The sequence below is a fragment of the Oncorhynchus kisutch genome, linkage group LG4, assembly GCF_002021735.2.
Source record: "Oncorhynchus kisutch isolate 150728-3 linkage group LG4, Okis_V2, whole genome shotgun sequence".
Taxonomy (NCBI): domain Eukaryota; kingdom Metazoa; phylum Chordata; class Actinopteri; order Salmoniformes; family Salmonidae; genus Oncorhynchus; species Oncorhynchus kisutch.
The window spans coordinates 11,598,196-11,612,459 of record NC_034177.2 but is presented as its reverse complement, the minus strand read 5'-3'; the positions used below and the strand labels follow the sequence as shown (position 1 = coordinate 11,612,459).

General features: G+C 43.6%; 2 protein-coding genes across 6 annotated transcripts in view; one reads left to right on the top strand and one right to left on the bottom strand.

Moving 5' to 3' along the window:
• The window catches only part of tab3 (TGF-beta activated kinase 1 (MAP3K7) binding protein 3), a 15,283-nt gene extending 13,903 nt beyond the window's left edge, over positions 1 to 1,380 (top strand). For all 5 annotated transcript variants that reach the window (XM_020480189.2, XM_031822425.1, XM_020480186.2 and 2 more), the window contains exon 8: positions 139 to 1,380. In XM_020480189.2, the coding sequence (XP_020335778.1) occupies positions 139 to 290 (152 nt within the window). In that variant the 3' untranslated portion in view covers positions 291 to 1,380. The remainder of the gene's footprint in view (positions 1 to 138) is intronic.
• tmem47 (transmembrane protein 47) lies at positions 1,183 to 14,264 on the bottom strand. Its single transcript, XM_020479737.2, has 3 exons — positions 13,785 to 14,264; positions 4,228 to 4,368; positions 1,183 to 4,044 (listed from the first exon to the last, which is right to left on the bottom strand). The coding sequence occupies exons 1-3, from the start codon at positions 14,008 to 14,010 to the stop codon at positions 3,866 to 3,868; spliced, it is 546 nt and encodes a 181-aa protein (XP_020335326.1). The 5' UTR covers positions 14,011 to 14,264; the 3' UTR covers positions 1,183 to 3,865.

Below are 14,264 nucleotides of genomic sequence, written 5' to 3'. Positions count from 1 at the left end.
TCCTTCAGCGTTTTACCAAAACAGTGGTGGAGTGTCCACTTCTTATTGTTTATACAATTTGTTTTACTAAGACTATATATGCTGTGTTTATATGCTGTGTTTGTCAGTGTGATGCTAAGACACTTGTCTTTCTCCCAGAGGTGGAGCGGAAAGCCAAGCCTGTAGCTGCGGGGCCCCCTCAGAGGGACGAGGACTTTGAGGGAGCCCAGTGGAGCTGTGAAGAATGCACCTTCCTCAACCACCCTGCACTCAACCGCTGTGAACAGTGTGAGATGCCGCGCTACACCTGAACCTTGCCCAGCCCACTCCAGCCCTATCCTGGATAGTAGTCACCCCCCCCCCCCCTACCCTTACTTCCTCCATCTCTGTAAACTCCTCCTCCAATTGGTCCCTGCCCATGGCTTTGTGTGATAACCCTTCCCCCTGCACTTTGACCCTTGCTTCCATTGGAGGAAAGCATTTTTACAGGAGAGGATAGCGGGAGACTGTTCTCATGGCAACCTAAAAAGGAGGGACTAGCTGTCAGTGGGTGTGGCTACAACTACTGGAGCGTTGTTTTTAAAATACGCAGGAAGAGGAGGCGTGGTTTACAGAGTGAACATTCCGTTGCAGAATGAATGACTGCCCTGTTTACACGACTGAGCCCATTCCCAAACCCCGTGGACGAACGCAGGCGCTTCTTACAGTGGGACATTCCTCTACAAATGGCCAGGGCTGCACTCTGACAGTGGGACAATGTAACGGCTAAAAGAAAGGGTCTGGTGAACTCATCCTAATGTAGATTATACACTGTATCAGCTCTGTACCAAGAGCTCCTCCTTTCATCCAATGAAGAACACTAAAGAGACTTGCATATGAATATAGTCCTGGTACTTGTATGCATATTATGCCCACACTGTATTCCGTGTTAAAAAGATGTCAATTTTCCTGTGCAAATGCCTCAAGTTGCTGTACTTAATAAAGGAGCTGATTCTATGTGACTGTTGCTTTACACCTGGAATATTTCCTGTAGTCTGTTTTTTTCTCTTTCCTATAGTTTGTGGCATTTTAGTTTAATGGTCCAATATAGCCGTTTTTAGCTTACTATCAAATAATTTGAAGTACCTTACTGTGATTTGTTTTTACATTTAAATGGTCAAAAGAAACAGCAATTTTGCAAGGGCTATCTAGGATTGGTCTGAGTAGAGGGGAAAGCTGAACTCGTTTTAATTGGCAGAAAGGTTTGAGGGCATTATCATTTTCACAGTATTATTCCAACCTTGTGTGGAAATGTATGTAAAACACAGAATCCAGATTTAGACTGCACTGGGCCTTGAATGCGCTACTGCTTGCTTTGACTGGGTTGTCCCCTAATGAAAATTAAACACGTCTTTTTCATGACCAGTTTTATTGTATTAGTAAACCAAGCAGTAGGCATCAGACACACATCAGCAATCAAATGGATTTATAAAGCCCTTCTTACTTCAGCTGATGTCACAAAGTGCTGTATAGAAACCCAGCCTAAAACCCCAAACAGCAGGCAATGCAGATGTAGAGTCACTCTCAGCACACACACCTCGTTACTCCTTTACACTCCCACATTTCTACCTCAAGCATTCCTACTCTCTTCATTGACATGTATTTTTAATGTAAAGACTTTCATTTTAAGTTATGGATGAGAGTATATTCAAAAGATTTTCTATATTAGTGCAGTATTAAGAGGACTTTGTACGTAAGCTCTACTGTGTCCCAAATGGCACCCTATTCCTCACACAGTGCACTACTTTTGACCAGGGCCCCTTGTCAGTAGTGAACTATATAGGGAATAGGGTGCCATCTAGTGTGGCCCAAGAGGCATCACATGGGAAGTATGTGAGTGCAAACGTGGTTGGTGGCACCTTAATTGGGGAGGACGGGGTAACGGCAGGAGCGGAGTGGTATCAAATACGTCAAACACATGGTTTGACACCGTTCCAGCCATTATGAGCTGTCCTCCCCTGGCTGTTTGATCATATCACTTCAGGCCCCACACACTACAACACTGGTCAATTTCCTTCTTCATACACCTTATCTACTACACTATATTAAAGCATTTAACACAAAACCAACTCAAACTACTGTACATAGTTACATATCAACTGCTGTTATCTGAACCCGGCATAGCTGGGGTTAGGCCGCACAGTCTTAGATTATGCCTTACCGCTACTTAATGGTTGTGTGTAGCCTGAGCTAATGTTTAACCAGTAATACTTTGCCTGGAATGTGTCGTGGCCTCTGGCCTAACCAATTATACCATCTCTTGTTTGTGGCATTGGGGCGTGTACCAATAGTCTATAATGGCTTCCTCTCCTTGTCACCTCCCCTTCATATGAATTGATCTCGAGGAGCAGGATATGTGAAAGAAAACCACGAGTTAAACTCCTATGTTGCCTGCCTGAACCCATCCAGTCCTCTTTTAGATTACCACAGATGAAATAAAAAGGTAATCACAAATATACTGAACAAAAATATAAACGCGACATGTAAAGTGTTGGTCCCATGTTTCATGAGCTGAAATAAAATATATCCGTAATTTTTCATACACAAAAAGCTTATCTCGCTCCAATTTTGTGCACAAATGTGTTTACATCCCTGTTAGTGAGCATTTCTCCTTTGCCAAGATACACCTGACAGGTGTGGCATATCAAGAAGCTGATTAAACGGCATGATCATTACACAGGTGCACCTTGTCCTGGGGACTTTAAAAAGGCCACTCTAAAATGTGCAGTTTTGTCGCACAATACACACAGATCTCTCAAGTTTTGAAGGAGTGTGTAATTGGCTTGCGGACTGCAGGAATTTCTACTAGAGCGGTTGCCAGATAATTTAATGTTAATTCCTCTACCATAAGCCACCTACAACATAATTTTAGAGAATTTGGCAGTACGCCCAAATCGCAGACCATGTGTAACCACGCCAGCCCAGGACCTCCACATCCGGCTTCTTCCCCTGTGGGATCGTCTGAGACCAGCCACCTGGACAGCTGATGAAACTGAGGAGTATTTCCGTCTGTAATGAAGCCCTTTTGTGGAGAAAAACTCATTCTGATTGGCTGGGCCTGGCTCCACAGTGGGTGGGGCTATGCCCTCCCAGCCCACGCATGGCTGCTCCCCTGCCATCATATGAAATCCATATATTAGGGCCTAATTAATTCATTAAAGTTGACATATTTCCTTATACGAACTATAACTCAGTAAAATCCTTGAAACTGTTGCGTTTGTATTTTTGTTCAGTATGTTAGTGGGGGTGAAGGTATGCATCCTTGATTCCTTTCCTTAGGTGAGTCTTGTATTCTACTTCTTTCCTCCTCAAGATCAATCTGTCCACCTGGACTATCCTTCTGCTCTCTGATTGGTCTATGTCCAGCACTCTCACCGGTCCCTTCTTTGATTGCTTTGTTATTAATGACCATTGTGCCTGCCAACTCCTGCTGAAGTTCCTATCATAAAGGGGACCTGACATGGTTTCACTGATGTATCTTATTGGACATTAGGATTCCATTGAACTGTCTGATTGGCTCTTCAGCCTTACCACTTAGCCTATAGCAGACATCAGTCACAACACAGGCAGAGATTCCCTTGGAGAACACAACATCATAATATGAGTAAAAGTGTCCCTTTAAGCCTGAGCCAACCATCTGGTACAGTACATTTGTATGATGGTCTGAATGGAGCCTATAGACACTACTGTTGTTAATTCTCCAACATTTTTTCTGTGAATATTTATTTTCTCTACCAGTTACATAAAACAGACTAAGTTCAGAGCATAGCCCGGGGGGGGGGGGGGGGGGGGGGGGGGGGGGGGGGCATGAAGTTGTGTAGAGGGCTCTCTTCTCCTCTTGCAGGGTTTAGTAGTAGTCTTCATAGTTCTTGGGGTTGAGGCAATAGAGAATGGCCCCTCCGAAGGAGAAGATGGTGGCCCCCCAGGCCAGGCCATAGCCCCAGTTAAACTCGTGGTTTATCCTCAAGCTGACCGTCTCAATGAACTTAATGGTGTAGAGGACCAGACTGCAGACCTGAAGCACCACTGTTACAGAGTAAGGAAGTGAAGCAGAGAGAAGAAACAGAGCACATGAAATGACAAGATCAGAGAAAAATGAAGATTCTCTAGTTATAACAAACTGTGTGTGTGTGCTGTGTACAGTATGCATGTACTGTGTGTGTCTGTTTGTTTGAAGATGTGCGTGCATGTATTCATGCCATACTGTACCTGCAGCAGACAGCAAGACAGCGACAGGCCTGTAGCAGCGGCTCCTGGAGCCGACACACACTGACACCAGGGCAACCAGGAAGGAGAACAGGATGAGGGCAGCACCACCCAGCAACAGGGCCAACGTGGCAATCTGCCAGTCTGAGAGGGAGAGAGACAGGGGGGGGGGGGGAAGTGGCACAGAGAGAGAGAGCGTAGAAAACCCTGCTCAGTTATGTATTATGGATCTGTACTGAACACACTGTAGCACCTCTATTTGAAAGAGAGAAATTGGTAAAAAATAAGTCTGAACGCACTCAAGCACCTCCCTATTTTATTGGCTAGAGAGAGAGAGGGTCTGTAACACTGCAATGCGAAGTCTCACAGACATGCCCAAGTACACAGCCACAGTGAAAAATGACACAGACAGCGACATGAAAGTCTGACATTCCACCAACACCATCTGGTAACAGAAGGCATCTTATTCCTCATGGGAAGAGTATTCTGAGGATCTGACAGAGGTTTGCCAGGAAAATCTTTTCATGGGGGTTATTAGCCTAGTGATCCATGTCAACAGTGTGGCGTATGGTCCAAGAATGTTAAACCTGGACTAAAATCACATTTGTACCCAACACAGCAAAAAATTTATGAAAACTAAACACACACAAACTGTCTCTCTCCCTCTCTCTCACTTCTAGGCCTCTTAATGAATCCCAGTGCAGAAATAGACTGTTATTCTCTGGGTGACTGGATAATGTGTGTCCCTCTCTCTGTCCCAGTGCAGAAGTAGACTGTTATTCTCTGGGTGACTGGATAATGTGTATCCCTCTCTCTGTCCCAGTGCAGAAGTAGACTGTTATTCTCTGGGTGACTGGATAATGTGTATCCCTCTCTCTGTCCCAGTGCAGAAATAGACTGTTATTCTCTGGGTGACTGGATAATGTGTATCCCTCTCTCTGTCCCAGTGCAGAAGTAGACTGTTATTCTCTGGGTGACTGGATAATGTGTATCCCTCTCTCTGTCCCAGTGCAGAAGTAGACTGTTATTCTCTGGGTGACTGGATAATGTGTATCCCTCTCTCTGTCCCAGTGCAGAAGTAGACTGTTATTCTCTGGGTGACTGGATAATGTGTATCCCTCTCTCTGTCCCAGTGCAGAAGTAGACCGTTATTCTCTGGGTGACTGGATAATGTGTGTCCCTCCTGCCTGCTCGATGCAAAGTCAGCAGCAGTTTCAAGAAGTACTCCAAATCACTCATCTAAAGTAGAGACTAGAATAGCACTCTGTCCTTGCTGGAATGCTAACAAGGATAGGAGAGGGGGCTAGAGACACAGGGGGCTGGGAGACAGAGGGGAGAAACTACTGGATTTCTATATCCAACCACCTTGTGTATGGAATGAGCGTCAAGTTCCTTAACATCCACATGACCAACAAACTAACATGGTCCAAACACACCAAGATGTGAAGAGGGCACAGCAAAACCTATTCCCCCTCAGGAGACTGAAAAGATTTGGCATGGGTCCCCAGATTCTCAAAATGTTCTATAGCTACACCATCAAGAGCATCCTGACTGGTTGCATCACCATCTCGTATGGCAACTGCTCAGCCTCCGACCACAAGGCACTACAGAGGGTAGTGCGTACGGCCCAGTACATCACTGGGGCCAAGCTTCCTGCCATCCAGGACCTCTATACCAGGCGGTGTAGAGACCCTAAACATTGTCAAAGACTCCAGCCACCCTAGTCATAGATTCTCTGCTGCCGCACGGCAAGCGGTACCGGAGCCAAGTCTAGGTCCAAGAGGCTTCTAAACAGCTTCTACCACCAAGCCATAAGACTCCTGAACATCTAATCAAATGGCTACCCAGAACCTTCCCCAATCTTGACCTGAACCATTAGTGGGGCAACTTCACCCTCCAACATAGAATGTTTACAAGCTTAGTCTAAGAGGCGGCATGCAGCCTAGTGGATAAGAGTATTGGGTCAGTAACTGAAACGTTGCAGGTTCAAGTCCCTGAGCTGACTAGGTAAAAAAATTAAAAAATAAATCTGTTGATGTGCCCTTGAGCAAGGCACTTTACTCTAATTGCTGCTGTAAGTCTCTCTGGTTAAGAGCTTCTGCTAATTGACTACATGTAAATGTGGTCTATTATAGCTAGCTGCTAGACACTCTTAATTAACTGGGAGGTGTACTGGCTTTCATTCATGTCCACTGAGGGATATAGATGTTTTATTGTTAGGAGCAACAGTCTAGACTTGTTCATCAACAATCTGAGGGCTGGGTGGGGGTATGGTATATGTAAACAGACAAGGGATGTTATGAGGTTGATTAACTTAAAAAAGGCATAATGGCAAAGTAAATACCATCAGAGAAAATAGATTGTTTTTCAATTAGAAGAGGTGCGTGTGCACGTGGATGCATGTGTTAGAAATAGCTTGAATAGTTGGACATAACAATTAAAAACGGCCAATAGAAGATGTATAATATTCATTACAATCACAGCGAAGTGGCTTAATCATAATGGCAAACCCTTTTCCTCTATGGCAAGGCAGACGGGAATGATTAAGTGACAGTGTGTAAGCTACTTAAACTACAGTTCCCACTCTCGTCGGAGGGAAACATCATTCCACAGGTCGAGCTGCTCGAACATAAACAAACATTCCCTTCATGGACCAAATATTGCTTCTACAAAAAAATGGTCCGGTCATCACAGGAAGCCTCTCATTTCCAGCGACCTCATTGGCTGCCTCTCCGACCGTGGGAGCTTCACCCAACTCCGGTTTGTCGCTAGACTGAACAACAATATAAAAACGCAATAAAAACGCAAGATCGAGTTGCAGTTCATATGAAGAAATTAGCAAATTGAAATAAAATCCATTAGGCCCTAATCTAAGGATTTCACATGACTGGGAATACAGATATGCATCTGTTAGTCACAGATACCTTTAAAAAAATGGTAGGGGTGTGGATCAGAAAACCAGTCCGTATCTGGTGGGACCACCATTTGGTTCACGCAGCGTGACACATCTCCTTCACAGAGTTGATCAGGCTGTTGATTGTGGCCAGTGGAATGTTGTCCCACTCCTCTTCAATGGCTGTGCGAAGTTGCTGGATATTGTCAGGAACTGGAAAACGCTGTTGTACATGTCGATCCAGAGCATCCCAAACAGGCTCAATGGGTGTCATGTCTGGTGAGTATACAGGCCATGGAAGAACTGGGACATTTTCAGCTTCCAGGAATTGTGTACAGATCCTTGCGACATGGGGCTGTGCATTATCATGCTGAAACATAAGGGGATGGTGCCGGATGAATGGCACATCAATGGGCCTCAGGATCTCGTCACGATATCTCTGTGCATTCAAATTGCCATCAATAAAATTCAATTGTGTTCATTTTCCGTAGCTTTTGCCTGCCCATACCAAACCCCACCATGGGGCACTCTGTTCACAACGTTCGCCCAAGCGACACCATACAAGCCATCTGCACGGTACAGTTGAAACTGGAATTCATCCATGAAGAGCACACTTCTCCAGCGTGTGAGTGGCCATCGAAGGTGAGCATTTGCCCACTGAAGTCAGTTACAACGACGAACTGCAGCCAGATCAAGACACTGGTGAGGACGACGAGCATGCAGATGAGCTTCCCTGAGATGGTTTCTGACAGTCTGTGCAGAAGTTTCATCAGCTGTCCGGTTGGCTGGTCTCACACGATCCCGCAGGGGAAGAAGCCGGATGTGGAGGTCCTGGGCTGGAGTGGTTACACGTGGTCTGCGGTTGTGAGGCCGGTTGGATGTACAGCCAAATTCTCTAAAAACGACATTGGAAGCGACTTATGGTAGAGAAATTAACATTCAATTATCTGGCAACAGCTCTGGCAGACATTCCTTTAGTCGGCAAGCCAATTGCACGCTCCCTCAAAACTTGACACATCTCTGGCATTGGGTTGTGTGACAAGACAGCACATTTTAGAGTGGTCTTTTATTGCCCCCAGCACAAGGTGCATCTGTGTATTGATCATGCTGTTTAATCAGCTTCTTGATGTGCCACACCTGTCAGGTAGATGGATTATCTTGGCAAATGAGAAATGCTCATTAACAGGGATGTAAACAAATTTGAGAGAAATAAGCTTTTTGTACATATGAAAGGCTGGGATCTTTTATTTCAGCTCATGAAACATGGGACAAGCACTTTACATGTTGTGTTCACTATAATTAGAAATATTATCAATCCAGTAATCTTTGTCATTTTCTGCCTATCAGACCGCAACTCCCTAGTCAAAAATATCCTATAGGATTAGTGATTTTTTCCCCAATACAATCCTGTAGGATTTTGTGTCACCTCTATCAGATTACTATTGGATGACTTAAAAAATATATATATATATAACCTTTATTTAACTAGGCAAGTCAGTTAAGAACAAATTCTTATTTACAAGGACGGCCTACCCCGGCCAAACCCAGACAACGCTGGGCCAATTGTGCGCCTTCCTATGGGACTCCCAATCACGGCCGGATGTGATGCTGCCTGGATTCGAACCAGGTACCGCAGGTCTTGCGCTGAGATGCAGTGTCTTAGACCACTGCGCCACTCGGGAGGAATTGGACCCTTTAGGATTCTCGCAATCCTATATGATTGTGTGTCACTTGTATCAGAATCCTATTTGACTACTTTTTTTCTTATTGTAAATCAAAAGTAATCCGATTGGATCCTTTTTGCTAAATCTTGTAGGATTTTGTAACCCCCAAACAAAATCCTATTAGAATGGTTTTTTCTCTTTATTTAACACAATAAATTATATTTTGTTGTCATAAGTAAATATTTTGGGTAGAACTATATATGGACATATTATACAGTATGAAAAGGATTCATTATTGAATATATATATATATCATATTTGTATACGTTTTATTACACTTGGACTGTGTACTAGAACATATGGGTTGAAAAGTGTTATTTTTCTTAGATATAAATAAACAAGTCCAGGTAAAAGCCAAAGGTCATAACTTACTAGGGGGGGAAACACTACTACATTAATACAATATTGCCCTCTTGCTAGATTGATGACTAAAACCACAGTGAAACAGTGCAAAACGTCTGTCAGCGCAACTCTAGTTATGTTGAAGCCATTTCTATGTTATTTGAGTCACTGTATTTTTATAACCCCGTTTTCATGATTTCTGGTAGATCTAAATCAATCACATCACGTTGTTGGACTCATTCAGCAGTTGGTACCTAATTAAATACTAGAGGAAATTAATGTTGAAAGTTCCATTTAAATTCCTAAAACATAAGTTGAAAATAATGCTGTTGCCGCTTCCCGTTACAATAACTTTTGATAAATAGCCCAATGTCAAAACACCGTTTTGTCGTGTCCAAATCAATCATCAATAAACCGTTTTGAAAACCTAAACATAAAATGTAGTCTACTACCTACACATATATGTGCCACAATAGTAATCATATTACTTGTATTATAACTTTTTTGGAGCACCTTATAAACTGCATATGCACCATGTTGTTTTGACAAGTGCCAATTAAATCACTCATATTGATTAGAGTAGAAATCGAATTGCATGCGCTGCTGAAACTAACAATTCAAAAACACATGGAACCTGGAAACACCTGTTGGAGACCAGCAGCTACACTTTGGAGTGATGCATTTTGATTTGGGGATGTGGCCTAAGCGGAAAGAGAACGCAACCGCAACACTTATTTGACAAGCACTCATTTTGATATCACATTGAAATGAACAGAATGGTTGCACGCCCTGTTCAAACTAACCTTACTAAAAATAAAACATACGGAATATGTACTGTATATCACTGGTTACAGGACACCTTTTATAAGACCGCTACATTGTGGATTGTTGCATTGTTTCAAGTATGTCGCCAACGCCTAAAGCTAAATGCAACACGATTTTGTTAACTCATCATATCGAAATCAATAGAGTGAGGGCAGACTGTTGGTGTGTTTACATTGTTTAAACTAAGACTATTCAAAGGACACACTGAATCCGATCATTTCTATACCACTGGTTAGAAGAGATTCCCACTCCAGGAATCCCCTCAACGTTACAGGATTCCCCGAACACCTTATTACCGTCGCAGGTGAAGGAACGGGGGCAGTTACACACGAAGAAAACAATGGCGGGAGGAGGGACAAAGAAAGGAGAAATCTAGAACGAAGAAAGGATAAAAGTACAGAAGAGGACATTGAGAGACAAAGGACGGCTTAAAAGAGGAAGAACTTCCTTGAGTGATTCCTGTACCCGCGAGTCAAAACCAAGTTTAGTCACAAAATATCATTTAATGATTATCGAAATGATTATTTGAGGGTTTGTAAGTGAAGTACTCTGAACCGGGCTTGGATTTTGTTTCCACTTTCTTGAACCGGACAAGTGCCATTCTGTAAACAAACCGCTTCAACACACCACCGCAATATGGGAGTGATTCAATCATATCAAATTTTGGAACCAGTCGTATTGGGCTCCTCTGGGATTCTATTTTATAGGATCCGATAGGATTCCAATACGAGAATCCAATAGAAAAACCCTATCAGATTTTGGAACCTGTCCTATAGGATAAAATCATATAGGATTGGTTCCAAAATGTATCATATTAGGAATGGTTCTAAAATCTGATCGGATTCCAATAGAAAAATCCTAAGGCTGAAATTGCAGGAACCACTGCAGTGGTTATCAGTCTCAATCAGTTATGTAACAGCAGGATACAGAAACTCATTGTAGAAGCTCAGAGATTTAGAAGAGATACACATACTGTGAGAGAAAAATACAGCCAGGAGTCTCGGTGCTAGAAGGACAGGAAGCGCTAACTTTTAATATAGGACTGTGTCCCAAATTACACCCTATTCCTTATGTAGTGGGCTACTTCTGAGCTCTGGTCAAAAACAGTGCAATATATAGGGAATAGGGTGCTATTTGGGATGCAGATTAGGTTCTGTATGATGATCGATGGAAATGGAGATAAGTGAGATCCAATCTGATCATTAATTTACATCTCCCTATGTGCATTTCAGGAGCTGTCATCTCTATCTGGATTGTCTGGATTGTTTTATGCATCCCTTCAGGGCCACTCTCGGCCTGACACAATAAGGGTGATTAACTGTGTCAGATCAGAACCTGGAGACTATGGAGAGTTTCTTCACCTCTGACTGGACTGAGATCAGCGCTAATAGTGATGAGTAGTGTCTGCTAAGTGCACTCACACACTCACTCCACATTCGTTTCTCCTCTCTCACTGGTTTGGCATCAGCGCAAAATGTCTCACACTCCTGAGACTGTCTACACTTGTGTGTGTGTGTGTGTGTGTGTGTGTGTGTGTGTGTGTGTGTGTGTGTGTGTGAGAGAGAGAGAGATAGAGAATGTGTGATTGAGTGTAATATCCAAATGTTACCCATTTACATGTCTTCTGCATTAAAAAGGGATACCCCAGAGGTTTTGTATATTCTCAGACAGTAGTTTTGAAAGTAGTGCTCACGAGCCAAAATGTCTCCCCTGAAAATTGTGCACAATTGTGTACTACGTCATCCATTTTATATGATATGTTAGGAATTTGTAATTGCTTAAGTCCCTGCACTGCATCTTTAATGGTATGCACATCGATGCATGCACGTCAACCCTGCAGAACACCTTACTGAGTGTACCAACCTGCTTGTAGGCCCTGAATACACATCTATACACAACAACCCTACAGAACACCTTACTGAGTGTACCAACCTGCTTGTAGGCCCGGAATAAACATCTATACACAACAACCCTGCAGAACACCTTACTGAGTATACCAACCTGCTTGTAGGCCCTGAATACACATCTATACAGAACAACCCTGCAGAACTCCTTACTGAGTGTACCAACCTGCTTGTAGGCCCTGAATACACATCTATACACAACAACCCTGCAGAACTCCTTACTGAGTGTACCAACCTACTTGTAGGCCCTGAATACACATCTATACACAACAACCCTGCAGAACACCTTACTGAGTATACCAACCTGCTTGTAGGCCCTGAATACACATCTATACACAACAACCCTGCAGAACTCCTTACTGAGTGTACCAACCTGCTTGTAGGCCCTGAATACACATCTATACACAACAACCCTGCAGAACTCCTTACTGAGTGTACCAACCTGCTTGTAGGCCCTGAATACACATCTATACACAACAACCCAGCAGAACTCCTTACTGAGTGTACCAACCTGCTTGTAGGCCCTGAATACACATCTATACACAACAACCCTGCAGAACTCCTTACTAAGTGTACCAACCTGCTTGTAGGCCCTGAATACACATCTATACCCAACAACCCTGCAGAACTCCTTACTGAGTATACCAACCTTCTTGTAGGCCCTGAATACACATCTATACACAACAACCCTGCAGAACGTGTTATTAAGTGTACCACCTGGGTAAATACAATACAAACACAATTTGTTTAATACCCTGGGCATGACACTGAGGAAACTTAGATATTGGGGAGAGAGACTGACTGATTACTGTGAGTCAAATTGATCCCCAAGTCTAGTGCAAGGCCAAACTGAGGAAATGGGCAGTTTGCTGTGTGCAGTTACTGTGGTATGCTGGCTGCTAGTGACACAGAGACTCCATGTCTTTATAAGGAATCAAGCTGCACTTTGTCTCAGAGTGACAGGAGAGAAGAGGGGTGCCAAAATGACCCCTCAGTTAGGATACTCATCACATAAACAAAAACAGTGTATTCAGACAAACAAAAACACTTATTCATTGACTGCACAGCACACTATCTGCAGCCAACAAACTAGATAAAAAGACGCATTGAACACCTGGTGGAGTAATCGAAATACAGCTCGGTTCCACAAAAACTTCCATGCTGGATGAAAAATAAGTCCCCTTTTCAATGGGGAAAACAGCATTTCTAGAATGTGCCACTTGTTTCCCTGGTTACTAATCTCTCAGCATTTGGATCTCTGGGGAGTTCGCTTCTCAAAATTGCCCTTGCTCCTTGGCCAGCAGAGGAACCCCAACAAAGGCTCATTTTGTCGGCAACAAAAGCCCAATAAACCCCAGCTGGACAAAATTCCCACATCATTTAGTGGTGGGTTGGGCGAATAGAAAAGAGGGCAAGTAAAGGATATTTTATATGCCCATAATTAATTATAACAAGTCCTTTAAGTTTGAAATAAACTATTTTAAACTTTGAAAAGCCAACCTTAGAGCGTCCATCATACATGTGATAGCAGAGACTGGATGGGAAAAATTATGCTCTTGCCTTTACCTTTCAGCTGCAAAAAAGTATTACTGAGCAGAGAAAAAAAATAAGTGATTGTACTGATGCACCAGTAGACTCAGCCGCAGGCGTCCCTTTCATCTCTGAATTCATATGTTCCTCAATGGATGCATAGCATATCATCATGGGCATTGAAACAAACAAAAAAACGAATCCCTCAAAATGTCCCCAAAATAGAACCCTATCAATTTGTACCTCAACATAAACACAGTATAGATGCATATGTGCATTCTGAACAGTAAAAATAGTAATAGGTCTATTGACATTAGTGAACACGAGGCAGGTCTCTCTCACCAGTCTCGAGCGTTGTGTTGCACTGCCATGTGTCCGAGTTGACAGGCTTCCAGCAGGACTCCCACAGAGACAGGTAGTACTGGTTATAAGCCGTTACCCACGCGGGGCTCAACACCGCCCCGACATCCAGGCAGAGCGCAAAGAAGACGCACACCAAGCCCACCAACTTCAGCGGTGTCAACGCCGACACGCGCACCTCCTCCGTTCCACTCACGGATGAAGCCATGGGATGGTAAACAAAAGTAGCTTTCTCCGAGGACCGTGGGCTGGCGGTTGGGTCTCAAACCAACAATTTCGTAATTCTCCCCTGCTGAGAGTGGAGGGTGGGCAGCGCGTCAGGGACGCTGCTGCAGCTACCGTATCACTACTGCTGAAGCGAGTCGTCCGAGCGCACTGAACATTGCTGAAATATCACAGAGAGGCACCTGCAGGGTCCTAGTGCCTAGGGCTCTCTCTGGATTTTCTGCAGTCTCTTTCCAG

Excerpts from the sequence above, each read along its gene's own strand:
- tmem47 (XM_020479737.2), bottom strand. The coding sequence starts at position 14,010 with ATGGCTTCATCCGTGAGTGGAACGGAGGAGGTGCGCGTGTCGGCGTTG. Across the intron at positions 4,369-13,784 it reads CAACACAACGCTCGAGACTG|ACTGGCAGATTGCCACGTTG; the intron begins GTGAGAGAGACC and ends TCTCCCTCTCAG. Across the intron at positions 4,045-4,227 it reads TGTCTTGCTGTCTGCTGCAG|TGGTGCTTCAGGTCTGCAGT; the intron begins GTACAGTATGGC and ends ACTCTGTAACAG.